Below are 12,434 nucleotides of genomic sequence, written 5' to 3'. Positions count from 1 at the left end.
CACACCATGCACAGTTAACTTTTTTTCTAATGAACAGTATACTGATGTGGCCGACTATGTCAGAGTCGTCAGAGAACTGCTGCAGGTGGCAGCGTGGGGAGTTAATGGAGAAGTCTGTAGTGTAGAGGGTGAAGAGGAACGGTGCCAGCACAGTTCCCTGTGGGGCCCCCTGCAGACCAGCGTATCAGAGACACAGCCCTGTGACCTCACATACTGTGGGCTCCCTATAAGGTAGTCCAGTATCCACTGGGACATGTGGTGGTCCACTCTCAGAAGTCGTGGCTGGATGGTGTTGAAAGCACTGGAGAAATCAAAGAACATTATCCTCACAGTGTTTCCAGGCTTCTACAGGTGAGTCAGAGCTCGGTGCAGGAGGTAGATGATGGCGTCCTCCACCCCGATGCCAGGCTGGTAAGCAAACTGCAGCGGATCCAATGAAGACCTCACCAGGGGGCGCAGATGGTTTAGAACCAACCTCTCGAGGGTCTTCATCAGATGTGATGTCAGGGCTACCGGCCTGTAGCTGCTGAGGTCCTTGGGATGGGAGGTCTTTGGTACCGGTACCACACAGGAGGTCTTCCACAGCTGTGGTACTTTCCCCAGTGACAGGCTCAGGTTGAACAGATATCCTAGGATGCCACACAGTTCATCTGCGCAGCACCTCAGGAGCCTGGAGCTGATGCCATCTGGACCTGCAACCTTCCGCACCTTGATAGAGAGAGGGGGTGTATGTTGGAGTCCACAGATGCCGGGGGTGGGTGTGATGGCTGGGAGCTGAGAGGTGATTCTATACAATACTATAACGATAACTATACATTACTAACTGTACAATAAACAAAGACAGGACAGAGACAATACAAAGTGAATGTGCAGTAGGTCTTGAATACCAGTTTCAAGTTATTGTCAGGATATTATAGACGAGACAGAACGAAGACGTGTAAAATGCAAAATGTGCAAGTACAGTATAATTTAGATATGTGTTCAGAACTATGTGACCGAGTGTGCAAATAAGCATATTGTTCCCAGGTCCAGTTTGTACTGGATTTGTGGAAGTTTTTGTTGTATTTGAGTCTTTTAATGAGTATTGTAAGAGTATTTATAAGGGTATGTAGGGAGAGAGAGAGAGAGAGCCCCAAGTGTGATAGAAGAAGGATCGTTGAGTGCGAGAGGAACTGAGCTGTGAGATATGAAGGCATGCCGGCTCGGACGTCGCCTGGATTAGGTCTGCTAGATGATGTTAATGCAGCACTACGGACGATACCTACAGCCACCATCATCGAGGCTGCAGTCACCGAGACTAACAAGCTGATCTACACCACGGCAGCAGTGATCAGTGGCATAGGAACATATATGTGTAATGTAATAATGTAATAATATTAAAATATATTAAAATTAAACACAGATTCTGGGTGAAATGTTCTCTGGTTACTTTTATTTTACTTCATTGAGCTTTAAAGTACAAAACATTTTATTCACTGTGATATTTTTACAGATTTATTAAGATAGATAAGTATTTACCTCCAAACTGTTACTACGAAAGTGAATTAAAAAATTCCAGTAAAAAAAATTATGCATAATTCATTACATTTTGAAAGTTTAAAAAAAGTCTCAGAAGCTTGGAATTTTATGACATCCAATATAATATCCGTCACATCTGCTTTTGGATCTTAACATTAAGTATAAAGACTTTGTTTAGATTTTTGTGTGATAAATATGTTTGTACAGCTTAAATCATATGAGGAAAATTGTACATAACAAAATGGATGTGCATACCATTTTCATAAGCTCTGAAAGCCCACAACAGGTAGTGGAAAGTTCAAAATCAAAAGGATTTTAATTATATCTATTTTTTCCCTTCTTTTCATCCCATGATGTAGTATTAGGTCTGAAAATTAACTGAATAAACAAATACAGCATAATAAAAGTTGTATAATGCTAGATTAACTGTATAAAAAAGTATGGAACTTCACAAAAAATACACTAAGTATTTTATAATATACTTAGTGTATTTTTGACATTTTGGCAAAAAAAGTAATATAATTATTTTTTCGCACAAGGCACGGTAGACAGGCCTAACAGGCACAAATACATTATGGCTTAAATCCATTTAACTTAATAAAGGTAGCTTAAATCACTTTAGTTTCATGTATAGCTTGTACATGTCTGAGGAGAACACAGCCTGCAACTTATGGTTTAATGACATCTGTGGTTCTACAGGTGTTGACTGCTTTTCTTGTTTTTCACTGGCAGCGTGTAAGTCTACAGTAATTTATAAGATCCTTCATCCTGGACCTCCAGTGTTTCTACTTATCTTAATTAAATTGGGAGTTAACTTGTCACAAAATAAAAGTAAAAGATGTATTTGAAAGTATACAGTCAGACAAAATAAAAGATACTGAAGTAAGGTTAGTGCCATACAATAATACTTATATTTACATATTTTTTATTACATATTTACTTCTCTCAAGCTCCACAGCCACTGAGCGGTCCTTCAATCTGAATTCAACTTTCATTTCATTTTCATTCCACAAGGTTTAGAATGGACTGGAGCCTTCACACGCCTCAGTGCTCACAGATGCCATCACAACACTGGTGCTAAAGTCCACTTTGTCTTTTTTTCCTTGAAACATTTTCTTCAAAGGTGGCTGTGAATTCCAGTTATTGTCCTTGGCGAACTTGTAAACATCACCGAAGAGATCAGGAAATAGTTCAATTACATCACAATTGTCTGCGTCCTCTGCACTGTAAAAAAGGAAAGCATTATTAGTGCTTTTTGCAGACAGGCATCCAGGCAGACAGACAGAAAGACAGACAGACAGAGCTTTAACTTACTAATGCTCATGGAGATTACGTATAAAACGGAGCAGTCCTAATACATTTTCAGGGTACCGCTTTGTTTGCTGTATTTTCTTTGGATAAACTTGGTGCTCTATTTTGTTTTGTTGTTGTGTCTCTTTCTTTTGTAGTCTCCTATGAGTAGTTTGATTCTTGAAATTCTCCAATTTGTCAACCATGTTCAAGTCAAACTGCAAAAACAAATAACTCTGGTCATAATACGAACTTAAGAAATGCAAAAGTTTTGCTACAATGTTGCAGTCACCTTTCCTTTCCAGTTTTTATGGGATTGAAGTCCAGGACAGCTTTCTAGTAACTGAATCAGGTTCTGGTCAGCATTTTGACAGTTTTCCACTTCCTTCCTGTTACCAGTCCGTCTCAGGTATTCAAATTTCCTTGAATTAAATTTTAAATTATGGTTCATAGGTGCAAATTAATCACAAGCAGAAGCAGCTTACTTAAAAAACAACAGCAAATGCATAAGAAGAAGATCTATCATTGGTAGCAAATGGGAGCATGCATGTTTAACTAGGCTGATCTTGGATGACCTTATCAGAATTTTAGGCTAGAATGGGCAGTTTTTCAACAGACAGTTTAAGTGAAACCAAAAATCAATTCTTTTGTACCAGTAATAACTATTTATTAATTAATCAATCAGCATGACTTCCTTACTGTTTTGAATTCCAGAAGAAGGGATGGTCCAAGCATTCTTTTACATTGGGTCTTTGTTTTGGATCTTTGTTGATCATCCACTCGATGAGATCCTTTGCCACCACATCTTGAACATGATCCAAACAGTACTCTTTTTCGTTGTTGGGTTTGCCATCAAATGTATGCTTCCCTCCAGAGAGGATATGACGAATCAGCATACCTGCCACCTTAAAAGTAACAAATTACTTAATTTACAAAACCATCCATAAATATTTTCTAACATTTTTTAACTAATAAGCTGTGTTTTAGTGTTTGACATGTATGGTTTGTTCTCTGTTGTCTCTTGGGCCATTCTTGCCACCTTAAGAACATTTTCACAACATTTTATAAGTTGTGGTACTTTTCATGATGTTCTCAGTCAAGTTTGTGTGTAGCACATTTTACCCCTATTTCACTGTTTGACGTGTATGATCCTTCTTGGTCTTGTTTGCCAAAAACTAACTTTGCCCTCCCAATAACATCTGCAGGAGGAATAACATATAAAAACCCATCAAACAAAATCATGTCTCCTAATTACCAATGAATATGGATTTTACAGAATTTTAAATGTATCTCACCAATCCAAACGTTCTCGGGTTTGAGATCTTGGTGGAGAATTTGAGGAGTGTGACAGTGAAGCACCTTTAGACTTTTAAGAAACTCTTTGGCGAGGTTCTTTAAAAGAAAAACTTTCTCCTTGTGTTTGTTAATATACGTTCCTAAGGTGTATTCACAAAGTTGCAGAAAAAGATATCCAAACTTCTTGTCCACTGCAGCATCAATATATCGTACAATATGAGGATTATCGAGTTTAGGGAGTTGTAGGATTCTTTCTTCAATCTTCAGCTGTTCGTAGTTGCTTTTAGACATTCTCTTAATGACAACTTCTGTGCCATCCTCTCTCAGCCCCAAGAAGACTTCAGTATCATTTTCATTCATTATTCTGTATTTTAGCTTATCTTTATAAAAAAAGCTTCTGATTTGTATTACTGTCTTGCTCCTGTTTTCAACACTTTTCTCCAGTGTATTCAGCTGCTTCTTCCACCTGTTGCTGACTGTCTTAAAGCAAAACTCTTGTTGATTCCGCATGTCATTCTTTGTCGCGTCAGCTGATGTGGGCACATCAGTTGCGTTCACTAATGGTAAAATTTCATTTGCCATGCAATAGATCTCTTTGGGGAGCCCATCACTTTTCTGTATTCTGCGTAATTTCTCTAAATCCCAGCTCAATATGCCTTTTGTTTTCTGTCTTATCAAATACAGCACTGTTTCTAGCACTGCTTCACAAACACCACTGTCTTTTGGGTCAAGCAGTTCCAGTAGTTTTTGACCAATAGCTTCTGCATGCTCATTTGATATTTCTTCTTCCGTTTGGTGGAAAACTGCACTCAAACTATTAACTGCCCTCTCTACATGTGTCTTAGGGATGTTTGGAAAGCGACTAGCAACACCTTCAATATAAGTATTCACATTTCCAGTTTCCTTTAACCATGTAATACAATTCTGGCCATAGTCTTTGTTTCCTCTCGCAGTAAAGAGAATTTCAAATATGGTCAAATGTGACTGTGGATTCTCTAACAGCATCTTATTGTTATCAGCTGTAAACATGTCTTCAAATGTTTTCGAAGCAGCAGTTTCCACATCAAAAATATCTATCATCTCATTTGATGGAAATCGATGAATCCTCCTGGACATTTCGTGTGTTTCTCCTACTGGGGGGGTGTTCAATTCCTGGAGTGACATAATTCTTTTCTTTGCTTCAGATTACCTGTGAAAGAAATTAAGTACTAATATTAGCCATGTAATACTAAACTTGCATGAAGAATGTGTCCATTTTAATTTTTATTTATTTTTTGCGATGCAGGAGAAGGTGGTGGATTCAAGATGTTCTACTGTGGTGTAGATAGAAAGAGAAATGGATTAGGAGTAATCTTGAAGGAAGAGTATGTGAACAGTGTTGTAGAAATGAAGAAAGCATTAGACAGGATCATGAGTTTGAAAATGGAAATAAAAGGGGTGATGTTAAATGCTGACAGTGCGTATGCCCTACAGGTGGGATGTCAGAAGAGAGCGAGGAATTCTGGAGTAAGTTGGATGAAGTGGTAGAGTGTGTCCCCAGGGGGAAGTGAGCAGTGTCTGTAGCAGATTTCGATGTGGGTAGGTGAAGGGAACAGAGGTGATGAGGAGGTGTTGTTTACGTATGGTGTTGTTGGAGATGACAAAATTCTGTGAGTGTGAAGAAGGCGGAGGGTTCGCAAAAGCAGTAAAAACAGCACCAACAACCAATTTCTATAGAGCTGGCACATTAACTGTGTGATTGTTGTGTTGGAAGATTAAATATTTTTAACTATCAGTGACTCTGGGTCAAGGTAGGTAAGGAGAAAAATGCAGTAGGAGAGATGGTGGTGGATTTTGTAAAAAGGATGGAAATGGCTGTAGTGAACACGTACTTAAAGAAGAAGGAGAAATGCAAGGTAACATGGGAGTGGAGTAAGGTGCACACAAGTAGACTGTATCTTATGCAGAAGGTGCAATCTGAAAGAATGACAGATTGCAAGGTGGTGGCAGGGGAGAGCTAGGCAGCACAGGTGGTAGTCTGTAGAATTACTATGGAAATTGCAAAGAGAAGTGAATGAAGAATTATTGGTGGAATGGTGGAAGCAGAACAAGCAAAAATGTTAAGAGTTCAGGGAGGAGTTAAGATGAGCTCTGAATGTAAGGAAACATTGACTGGGAAAGTACAGCTAGAGTCTTGAGCTGAACCAAGATGGCGCCGCGCATGGATGCCCTGGTGCTTCAGTGCGTTACTTTTGGGTTTTTTTGTGCATTTCTTCTGTGTCTGGGCACTCCTCTGGATACTCTTACACCAGAGAAGAGCTCCTTAACTGCAGGACTACAACGCCTGTGGATTTATTTCCAATATTTGTCGCATCTGCGGCAGATTTACTGCAGACTCTGATCAGGAAAGTGAGACGTCGAAAGAGAGGTAAGCGAGCCGGCGTACTCGTGCGTTTGAGGAGACGCGGACTGAGAACGGCTCTTCCTGGGATCTTCCTTTCCAATGTACGCTCACTCGGGAATAAGATAGACGAACTGGCCCTGATGAGAAGCATGAACAGAGACTTTGCCTCCTCCTGTGTCTTATGTTTTACGGAGTCGTGGCTCAGTGAGGACATCCCGGACTGCGCGCTCAAGCTGGAGGGCTTTCATCTGCTGCGCGCGGACCGGCAGGCCGCTCTCTCCGGTAAAACCAAAGGTGGAGGTGTCTGCTTCTACATCAATAGTGGCTGGTGCACAGATGTAACAGTGATTGCTCAGCACTGCTCTCCCTCTCTGGAATATCTTTTTATTCACTGCAAACCGTTTTATTCTCCGCGGGAGTTTGCTTCATTCATCCTGGCCGCTGTTTACATCCCGCCAGACGCGGATGCGCAAGCAGCTCAGTGCGCACTCGCAGAGCAGATTCTCCACATGGAGCGGACATACCCGGACTCTCTCATCATTGCTCTTGGGGACTTTAACAAAGCCAATCTGAGCCATGAGCTTCCGAAATACAAGCAGTATATTAAATGCCCGACCAGAGAGGAGAGGACATTAGACCACTGTTACAGCACGATCAGCGGGGCCTATCGCGCGGTGCCGCGCGCTTCACTCGGACTTTCTGACCACGTCATGATCCACCTGATCCCCGCGTACAGACAGAGGCTGAAGCTCTCCAAACCTGTCGTGAGGACCAAAAAACTGTGGAGCAACGAGGCTGTGGAGGAGCTTCGCACGTGTTTGGAGACCACAGACTGGGACACAATGAAGGCTGCTTCTAACAGCTTGGACGAGTTTACGGACACTGTCACCTCCTATATCCACTTCTGTGAGGACAGCATTGTGCCATCACGCACCAGGGTGAGTTATAACAATGACAAACCCTGGTTTACTCCTAAACTCAAAAAGCTGTGGCTGGAAAAGAGAAAGGCGTTCAGAAGCGGAGACAGGGACTGCTACAGAGAGGCCAAGTACAGGTTCACTAAAGAAGTGGACATTGCTAAACATCAGCACTCTGAGAAGATGCAGCAGCAGATCTCAGAGAATGACTCGGCCTCTGTGTGGAAAGGTTTTAGGAATATCACCAACTACAAGCCTAAAACCCCCCACTCCACTGATGACTTGCTCTTGGCCAACACCCTCAACGACTTTTACTGCCGTTTTGACGAGCCATCAGGCAGCCTTCACACCTCCAACGGCCCCAACAATAGAGACACTTTGGACACTAATTAATTTAGGATCATTTTAGGACTGTTTTGGTTCTTATTATGCGTAACTATGTTTGGGGTTTTTTTTGATCATTTGGGTATGGTAAAACTGAAACTGTTATTTTATGTGAAGGTTAAAGGATTAAAGTGAACTGAATCCTGTTTAGTAGATACCAGGCCGGTGTTTTAACTGAACTTAAAGAAGGACCAAAGAGGAAGGAAAGCATGTATTTTGGTTAAGTCTGATAAATTAGAACTAGAAGGTATTTTTACATTAGCATGAGCAAAATGAAATAAAAGGCTATACCAAAAACAGGTTATAACATAGGATATGTGAGGTTAAAATGAAGTTAGTGTTAACACACAGGAGTTGTTTCTAGGCAGCATTTAGCTATGATGAGATGTATACAGGAGTAATTGCTTATATGCTTAAACTTAATTGATTAAAGTGGTTGTTTTGTTTTGGAGCTTTTAGTAGAATAGGCGCTTATAATGATTTTCGTGTTAAAAAGGTGGCTTTAGGTCAGAGTGAAGGAACTTGCAGCAGCGACAGTTTGTGTACAGGAAGTTGATGATCAGATAAGGAAAATAGAGCGAGCAACCGAACGTGAAAGCAGCGCTTAAAGAGTTTTAAAGTGATGAGTAACGTTGAAGAATATATATAAATACAAGTTAATAAGTTAAGAACATAATTAGGATCAGGCTTTTGATTACAGAGTCCCAAATAGGATAAGTTAGGGAGGTGCAGGAAAAGGTGTTTATTACTGGACCAATTAGATGACATGAGGTTGTCTGATTTGCTGAGCCAGAGAGGGTCAGAGCGAGGACACGATGTATTGCGACCTCTGGTGTTCCAGAGGTCGAGAGAGGGAGTGTGGAGCAGGGAAATTATTTTACTGCTATTGTTAAATAATCATCATTATTACCATTGCATTGATAATAGAATTTGCAGCATTGATATTGTATTCAGAGGTTTAAACAGTGTGTCTTTCAGAAAGACTAAGTTGCAGTTGACAGGAAGTTGCAGAGAGTTTGCAGGACTGAAACCGAAAGTTATTCTGAGGAGCAGGTTAGACGAGGCTATTTGAATTACTAGGTTATTCAAATTGTCTGTTATACTTTTATATTCTTTTACTAAGCTCTTAGTAGAGGTTCTTGATTAAAACATTTATTCAACATAGTACATGTAGTTTCAGTTAGGTTATTACACATAAGGATGAGCCTCTGGTCTGGTAAAAGGTCAGAAGTGCAACGGGTGAATTGAGAGAACATTTGAGGACGACACACCACACACACTCAGTTAGAGAGAATCATTTATAGGTGGAAGTTTAATCATGTTTTGCTTGGGGTTGCAAAAGGAGCAGTTTGCATACAGAGCCAACAGGTCTGTAGACGACGCCATCAACATGGCCCTACACTTCATCCTGCAGCATCTGGACTCCCCAGGAACCTACGCCAGGATCCTGTTTGTGGACTTCAGCTCTGCCTTCAACACCATCCTTCCAGACCATCTCCGAGGCAAGCTTTCCCAGATGAATGTGCCTGATCCCATCTGCCGGTGGATCACTGACTTCCTGACGGACAGGAAGCAGCACGTGAGGCTGGGAAAGAATGTCTCGGACTCCCGGACCATCAGCACCGGCTCCCCTCAGGGCTGTGTTCTTTCTCCTCTGCTCTTCTCCCTGTACACCAACTGCTGCACCTCCACCCACCAGTCTGTCAAGCTAATCAAGTTCGCAGATGACACCACCGTCATTGGGCTCATCTCGGACGGGGACGAGTCTGCCTACAGGAGGGAGGTTGAACGTCTGGTGACCTGGTGCAGCCACAACAACCTGGTGCTGAATGCCCAGAAGACAGTGGAGATTATTGTGGACTTCAGGAAGCACACAGCCCCACTCCCCCCCATCATCCTGACTGACACCCCCATCACCTCTGTGGACTCATTCCGCTTCCTGGGTACCACCATCACCCAGGACCTGAAGTGGGAGCCCACCATCACCTCCGTCATTAAGAAAGCCCAGCAGAGGATGTACTTCCTGAGGCAGCTGAAGAAATTCAACCTGCCAACACGGACGATGATGCAATTCTACACTGCAATCATCGAGTCCATCCTCACCTCCTCCATCACCGTGTGGTACGCTGGAGCCACTATCAGGGACAAACAGAGACTGCAGCGTGTTGTGCGCTCTGCTGAGAAGGTGATTGGCTGCAGACTCCCATCTCTGCAGGACCTGTACACCTCCAGGACACTGCGGCGTGCAGCTCGGATCTCAGCTGACCCTTCTCACCCTGGACACAGTCTGTTTGACCTGCTCCCCTCAGGCAGGAGGCTCCGGTCCATTCGCACCAGAACCTCTCGCCATAAGAACAGTTTCTTCCCCTCTGCTGTTGGACACATGAACAATAACCATATGACTGTCCCCACCACTAACACATGACCCTACGCTGTGTCACTGCATCATTTCATGTTTGGCACTGATCACCACCTGCACTCATGTATATATCTTTCTACGTAGCACTCATAATTCTTATTCTCATGTATATATCTCATGTATATCTCATGCACATATCTTTCTACATAGCACTTTTAATTCTTATTCTTACTTTTATTTTTTTTTTCATGTCTATTTAAGTGCTATTTATGACACTATGTTTGCACTGAAGCACCGCAGCAATTTCCTAATGTTGTAAACCTCAACATCTGGCAATAAACCCCATTCTGATTCTGATTCTGATTGAGAAAACTGTAAAGAAGGTGTTTGCTAATCCCTCTTTCTCATTCTCTCATTGGAGTGGAGATATCAGGAATACACATGGTTGTGGCACTGATTCACTCTTTAGCACTACGGTCACCCCGGTGTGTCGGCCAGAACACCACTTAAGGCCAAATTGTCCCAGAGTATAGAAGAAGAAGCTTGCCGCTCAACCGACACTAAAACTGCCCACCTTATTAATTGGATGATATCGGCGGGCTGGCTCAAACTAACAGAAGGTTAAATGCTAAATAAACAGCATATAAACTTGGTATATAAAAGCAACTGTGTTCTGACGTTCCGGCCGGAATGTTCTTCCCGTCTCCGTCCTCCTTCCAGTCTCCGTCCCCGTCATCACTATTTAAAAATACAGAGAAGAAGATGATCACCTTAAGCAGTCCCACCCACCCTCTCAGCCACACCTCCCTGAGAGCTCACTGTAACACCCCTCCGCTGCAGCAGGCCGGAGACCACACCCCTGCCACATAGATCATATCACAACTGTGAAATAAAGTGAAAGAGCAGCTCACAGATCAGAGGGAAGTCACATCAGGAGAACATTAATTATTTGTAGCATGCGATCCCCTCGTGTTTTCAGTCTGTGAAACAGCTGTTTGTCTCTTCACCAAGCAGGTAAGATCAGCAAAACTACACCATAGGATGGTTTATACCCAAGATTCTTTAAAAAATATATTATTAACATAACAAGAGGAAACATAGATTTGATTCTTTATTTATTCATTTCTTTTATCTTCCATCATTTTCTCTTAAGCTCAAATGTTGTTTTTATTTCCACAGTGATGGCAGCAGCAGCGTTCAGAAGCAGAGGACTGGCTGGTGTCAGAAACACCAACGTTTTAATCCTCATCTTTCTGCTGCCCTGGTTTATGTCACAAATTCACTGACGAAAGTAAGAACAAAGTCACTGCTGAATTAACTTGTAGTTTGCTTGAAACATTTATTTGCAATGTAAAACTGACAGTACACTATTTAAGTCATTATAAGCATATCAAAGTTTGGGTGTTTTTCTCTCTATGTAGAGTTGTTAATATGTAGTGCTTAAGCAACTGCGCACTGTTTTTGCACATTTCAAAATATTCTGAGAAGTTTCTCAGAACAACTTAGAAAATCAGAAAAAGCAAAAGCAGCCAGAAGGACGGTGGGTCAGTCAGGTTGATGTTGATTGCATGTTATCAGTCAAATTTGGCCATGCAGGAAAAAACAACTGCGTATGAGTCATATCAGTGCACACTAAGAGAACTGCAAATCAGTCTGACTGTAGAAGTAAATTTGACTTTTTCTAAAAATAAATGTTGTTTTCTTCTTCAGGCAGAATACAAGAAGAAACAAGCAAGTGAACTTGATGAAAAACTACAGTTTCTTCAGTCTTTGGAAGAACTAATAAAGACATCATCATTTTTTGAGGATTTTCCTGCAATGATGGACGTAGTAAATAGTTTGAGACGCTTCTACAAGAGAACCATCATCCCATCAGACAGAGAGGAAGAAAAAAAATGGTGAAAATGGGGAAACAAAAGTGGAAAACATGAAAATCCTCCTAAAACTCAACAGAATAAACTTTAAAAGTTTCTATAGAAAAATAATAATACAAAAAAAATCATAAAATAATGATAAATCTCATCATTAACTCATTCACTGCCAGCCATTGGCAGTGAATGAGATCTTCTATTTAACTTTGAATACTCAACAACAACAATGAAGGTTAGCCCTGAATACTTGTCCTAGATTAAATAAATTATATCACACTAACTGCTCATTGTGTTCTTTTCTTTTCTTACTCTTTTTTACTCTTTCTACATCTTCTATGCTTTATAAAAACATAGTAAATATTACTTTATTTCTTCCCCAAAACTGAAAGAATTAAAAGTATGTATCTAGTATCTCC

General features: G+C 41.2%; 1 protein-coding gene and 1 long non-coding RNA gene across 2 annotated transcripts; one reads left to right on the top strand and one right to left on the bottom strand.

The window, feature by feature from the left end:
- Positions 1-1,400: 1,400 nt before the first annotated feature.
- LOC121813424 (2-5A-dependent ribonuclease-like) lies at positions 1,401-4,965 on the bottom strand (the record flags this gene model as incomplete). Its single annotated transcript, XM_042217182.1, is given in 6 exon segments — positions 1,401-2,742; positions 2,833-3,026; positions 3,101-3,230; positions 3,508-3,713; positions 3,931-4,007; positions 4,104-4,965. Coding segments are annotated over 6 exon segments (1,398 nt in total). The 3' UTR covers positions 1,401-2,534.
- Positions 4,966-11,029: 6,064 nt separating this feature from the next.
- LOC121813425 lies at positions 11,030-12,288 on the top strand. The gene is made up of 3 exons (XR_006053697.1): positions 11,030-11,161; positions 11,327-11,438; positions 11,858-12,288. It is a non-coding gene; the product is annotated as an uncharacterized LOC121813425 (long non-coding RNA).
- Positions 12,289-12,434: the final 146 nt, after the last annotated feature.

The sequence above is a fragment of the Haplochromis burtoni genome, unplaced genomic scaffold (genome assembly GCF_018398535.1).
Source record: "Haplochromis burtoni strain Fernald_Lab_line unplaced genomic scaffold, NCSU_Asbu1 Contig_1665, whole genome shotgun sequence".
Taxonomy (NCBI): Eukaryota; Metazoa; Chordata; class Actinopteri; order Cichliformes; family Cichlidae; genus Haplochromis; species Haplochromis burtoni.
The sequence above is the reverse complement of the archived record's forward strand: the minus strand, read 5'-3'. Positions and strand labels throughout refer to the sequence as shown.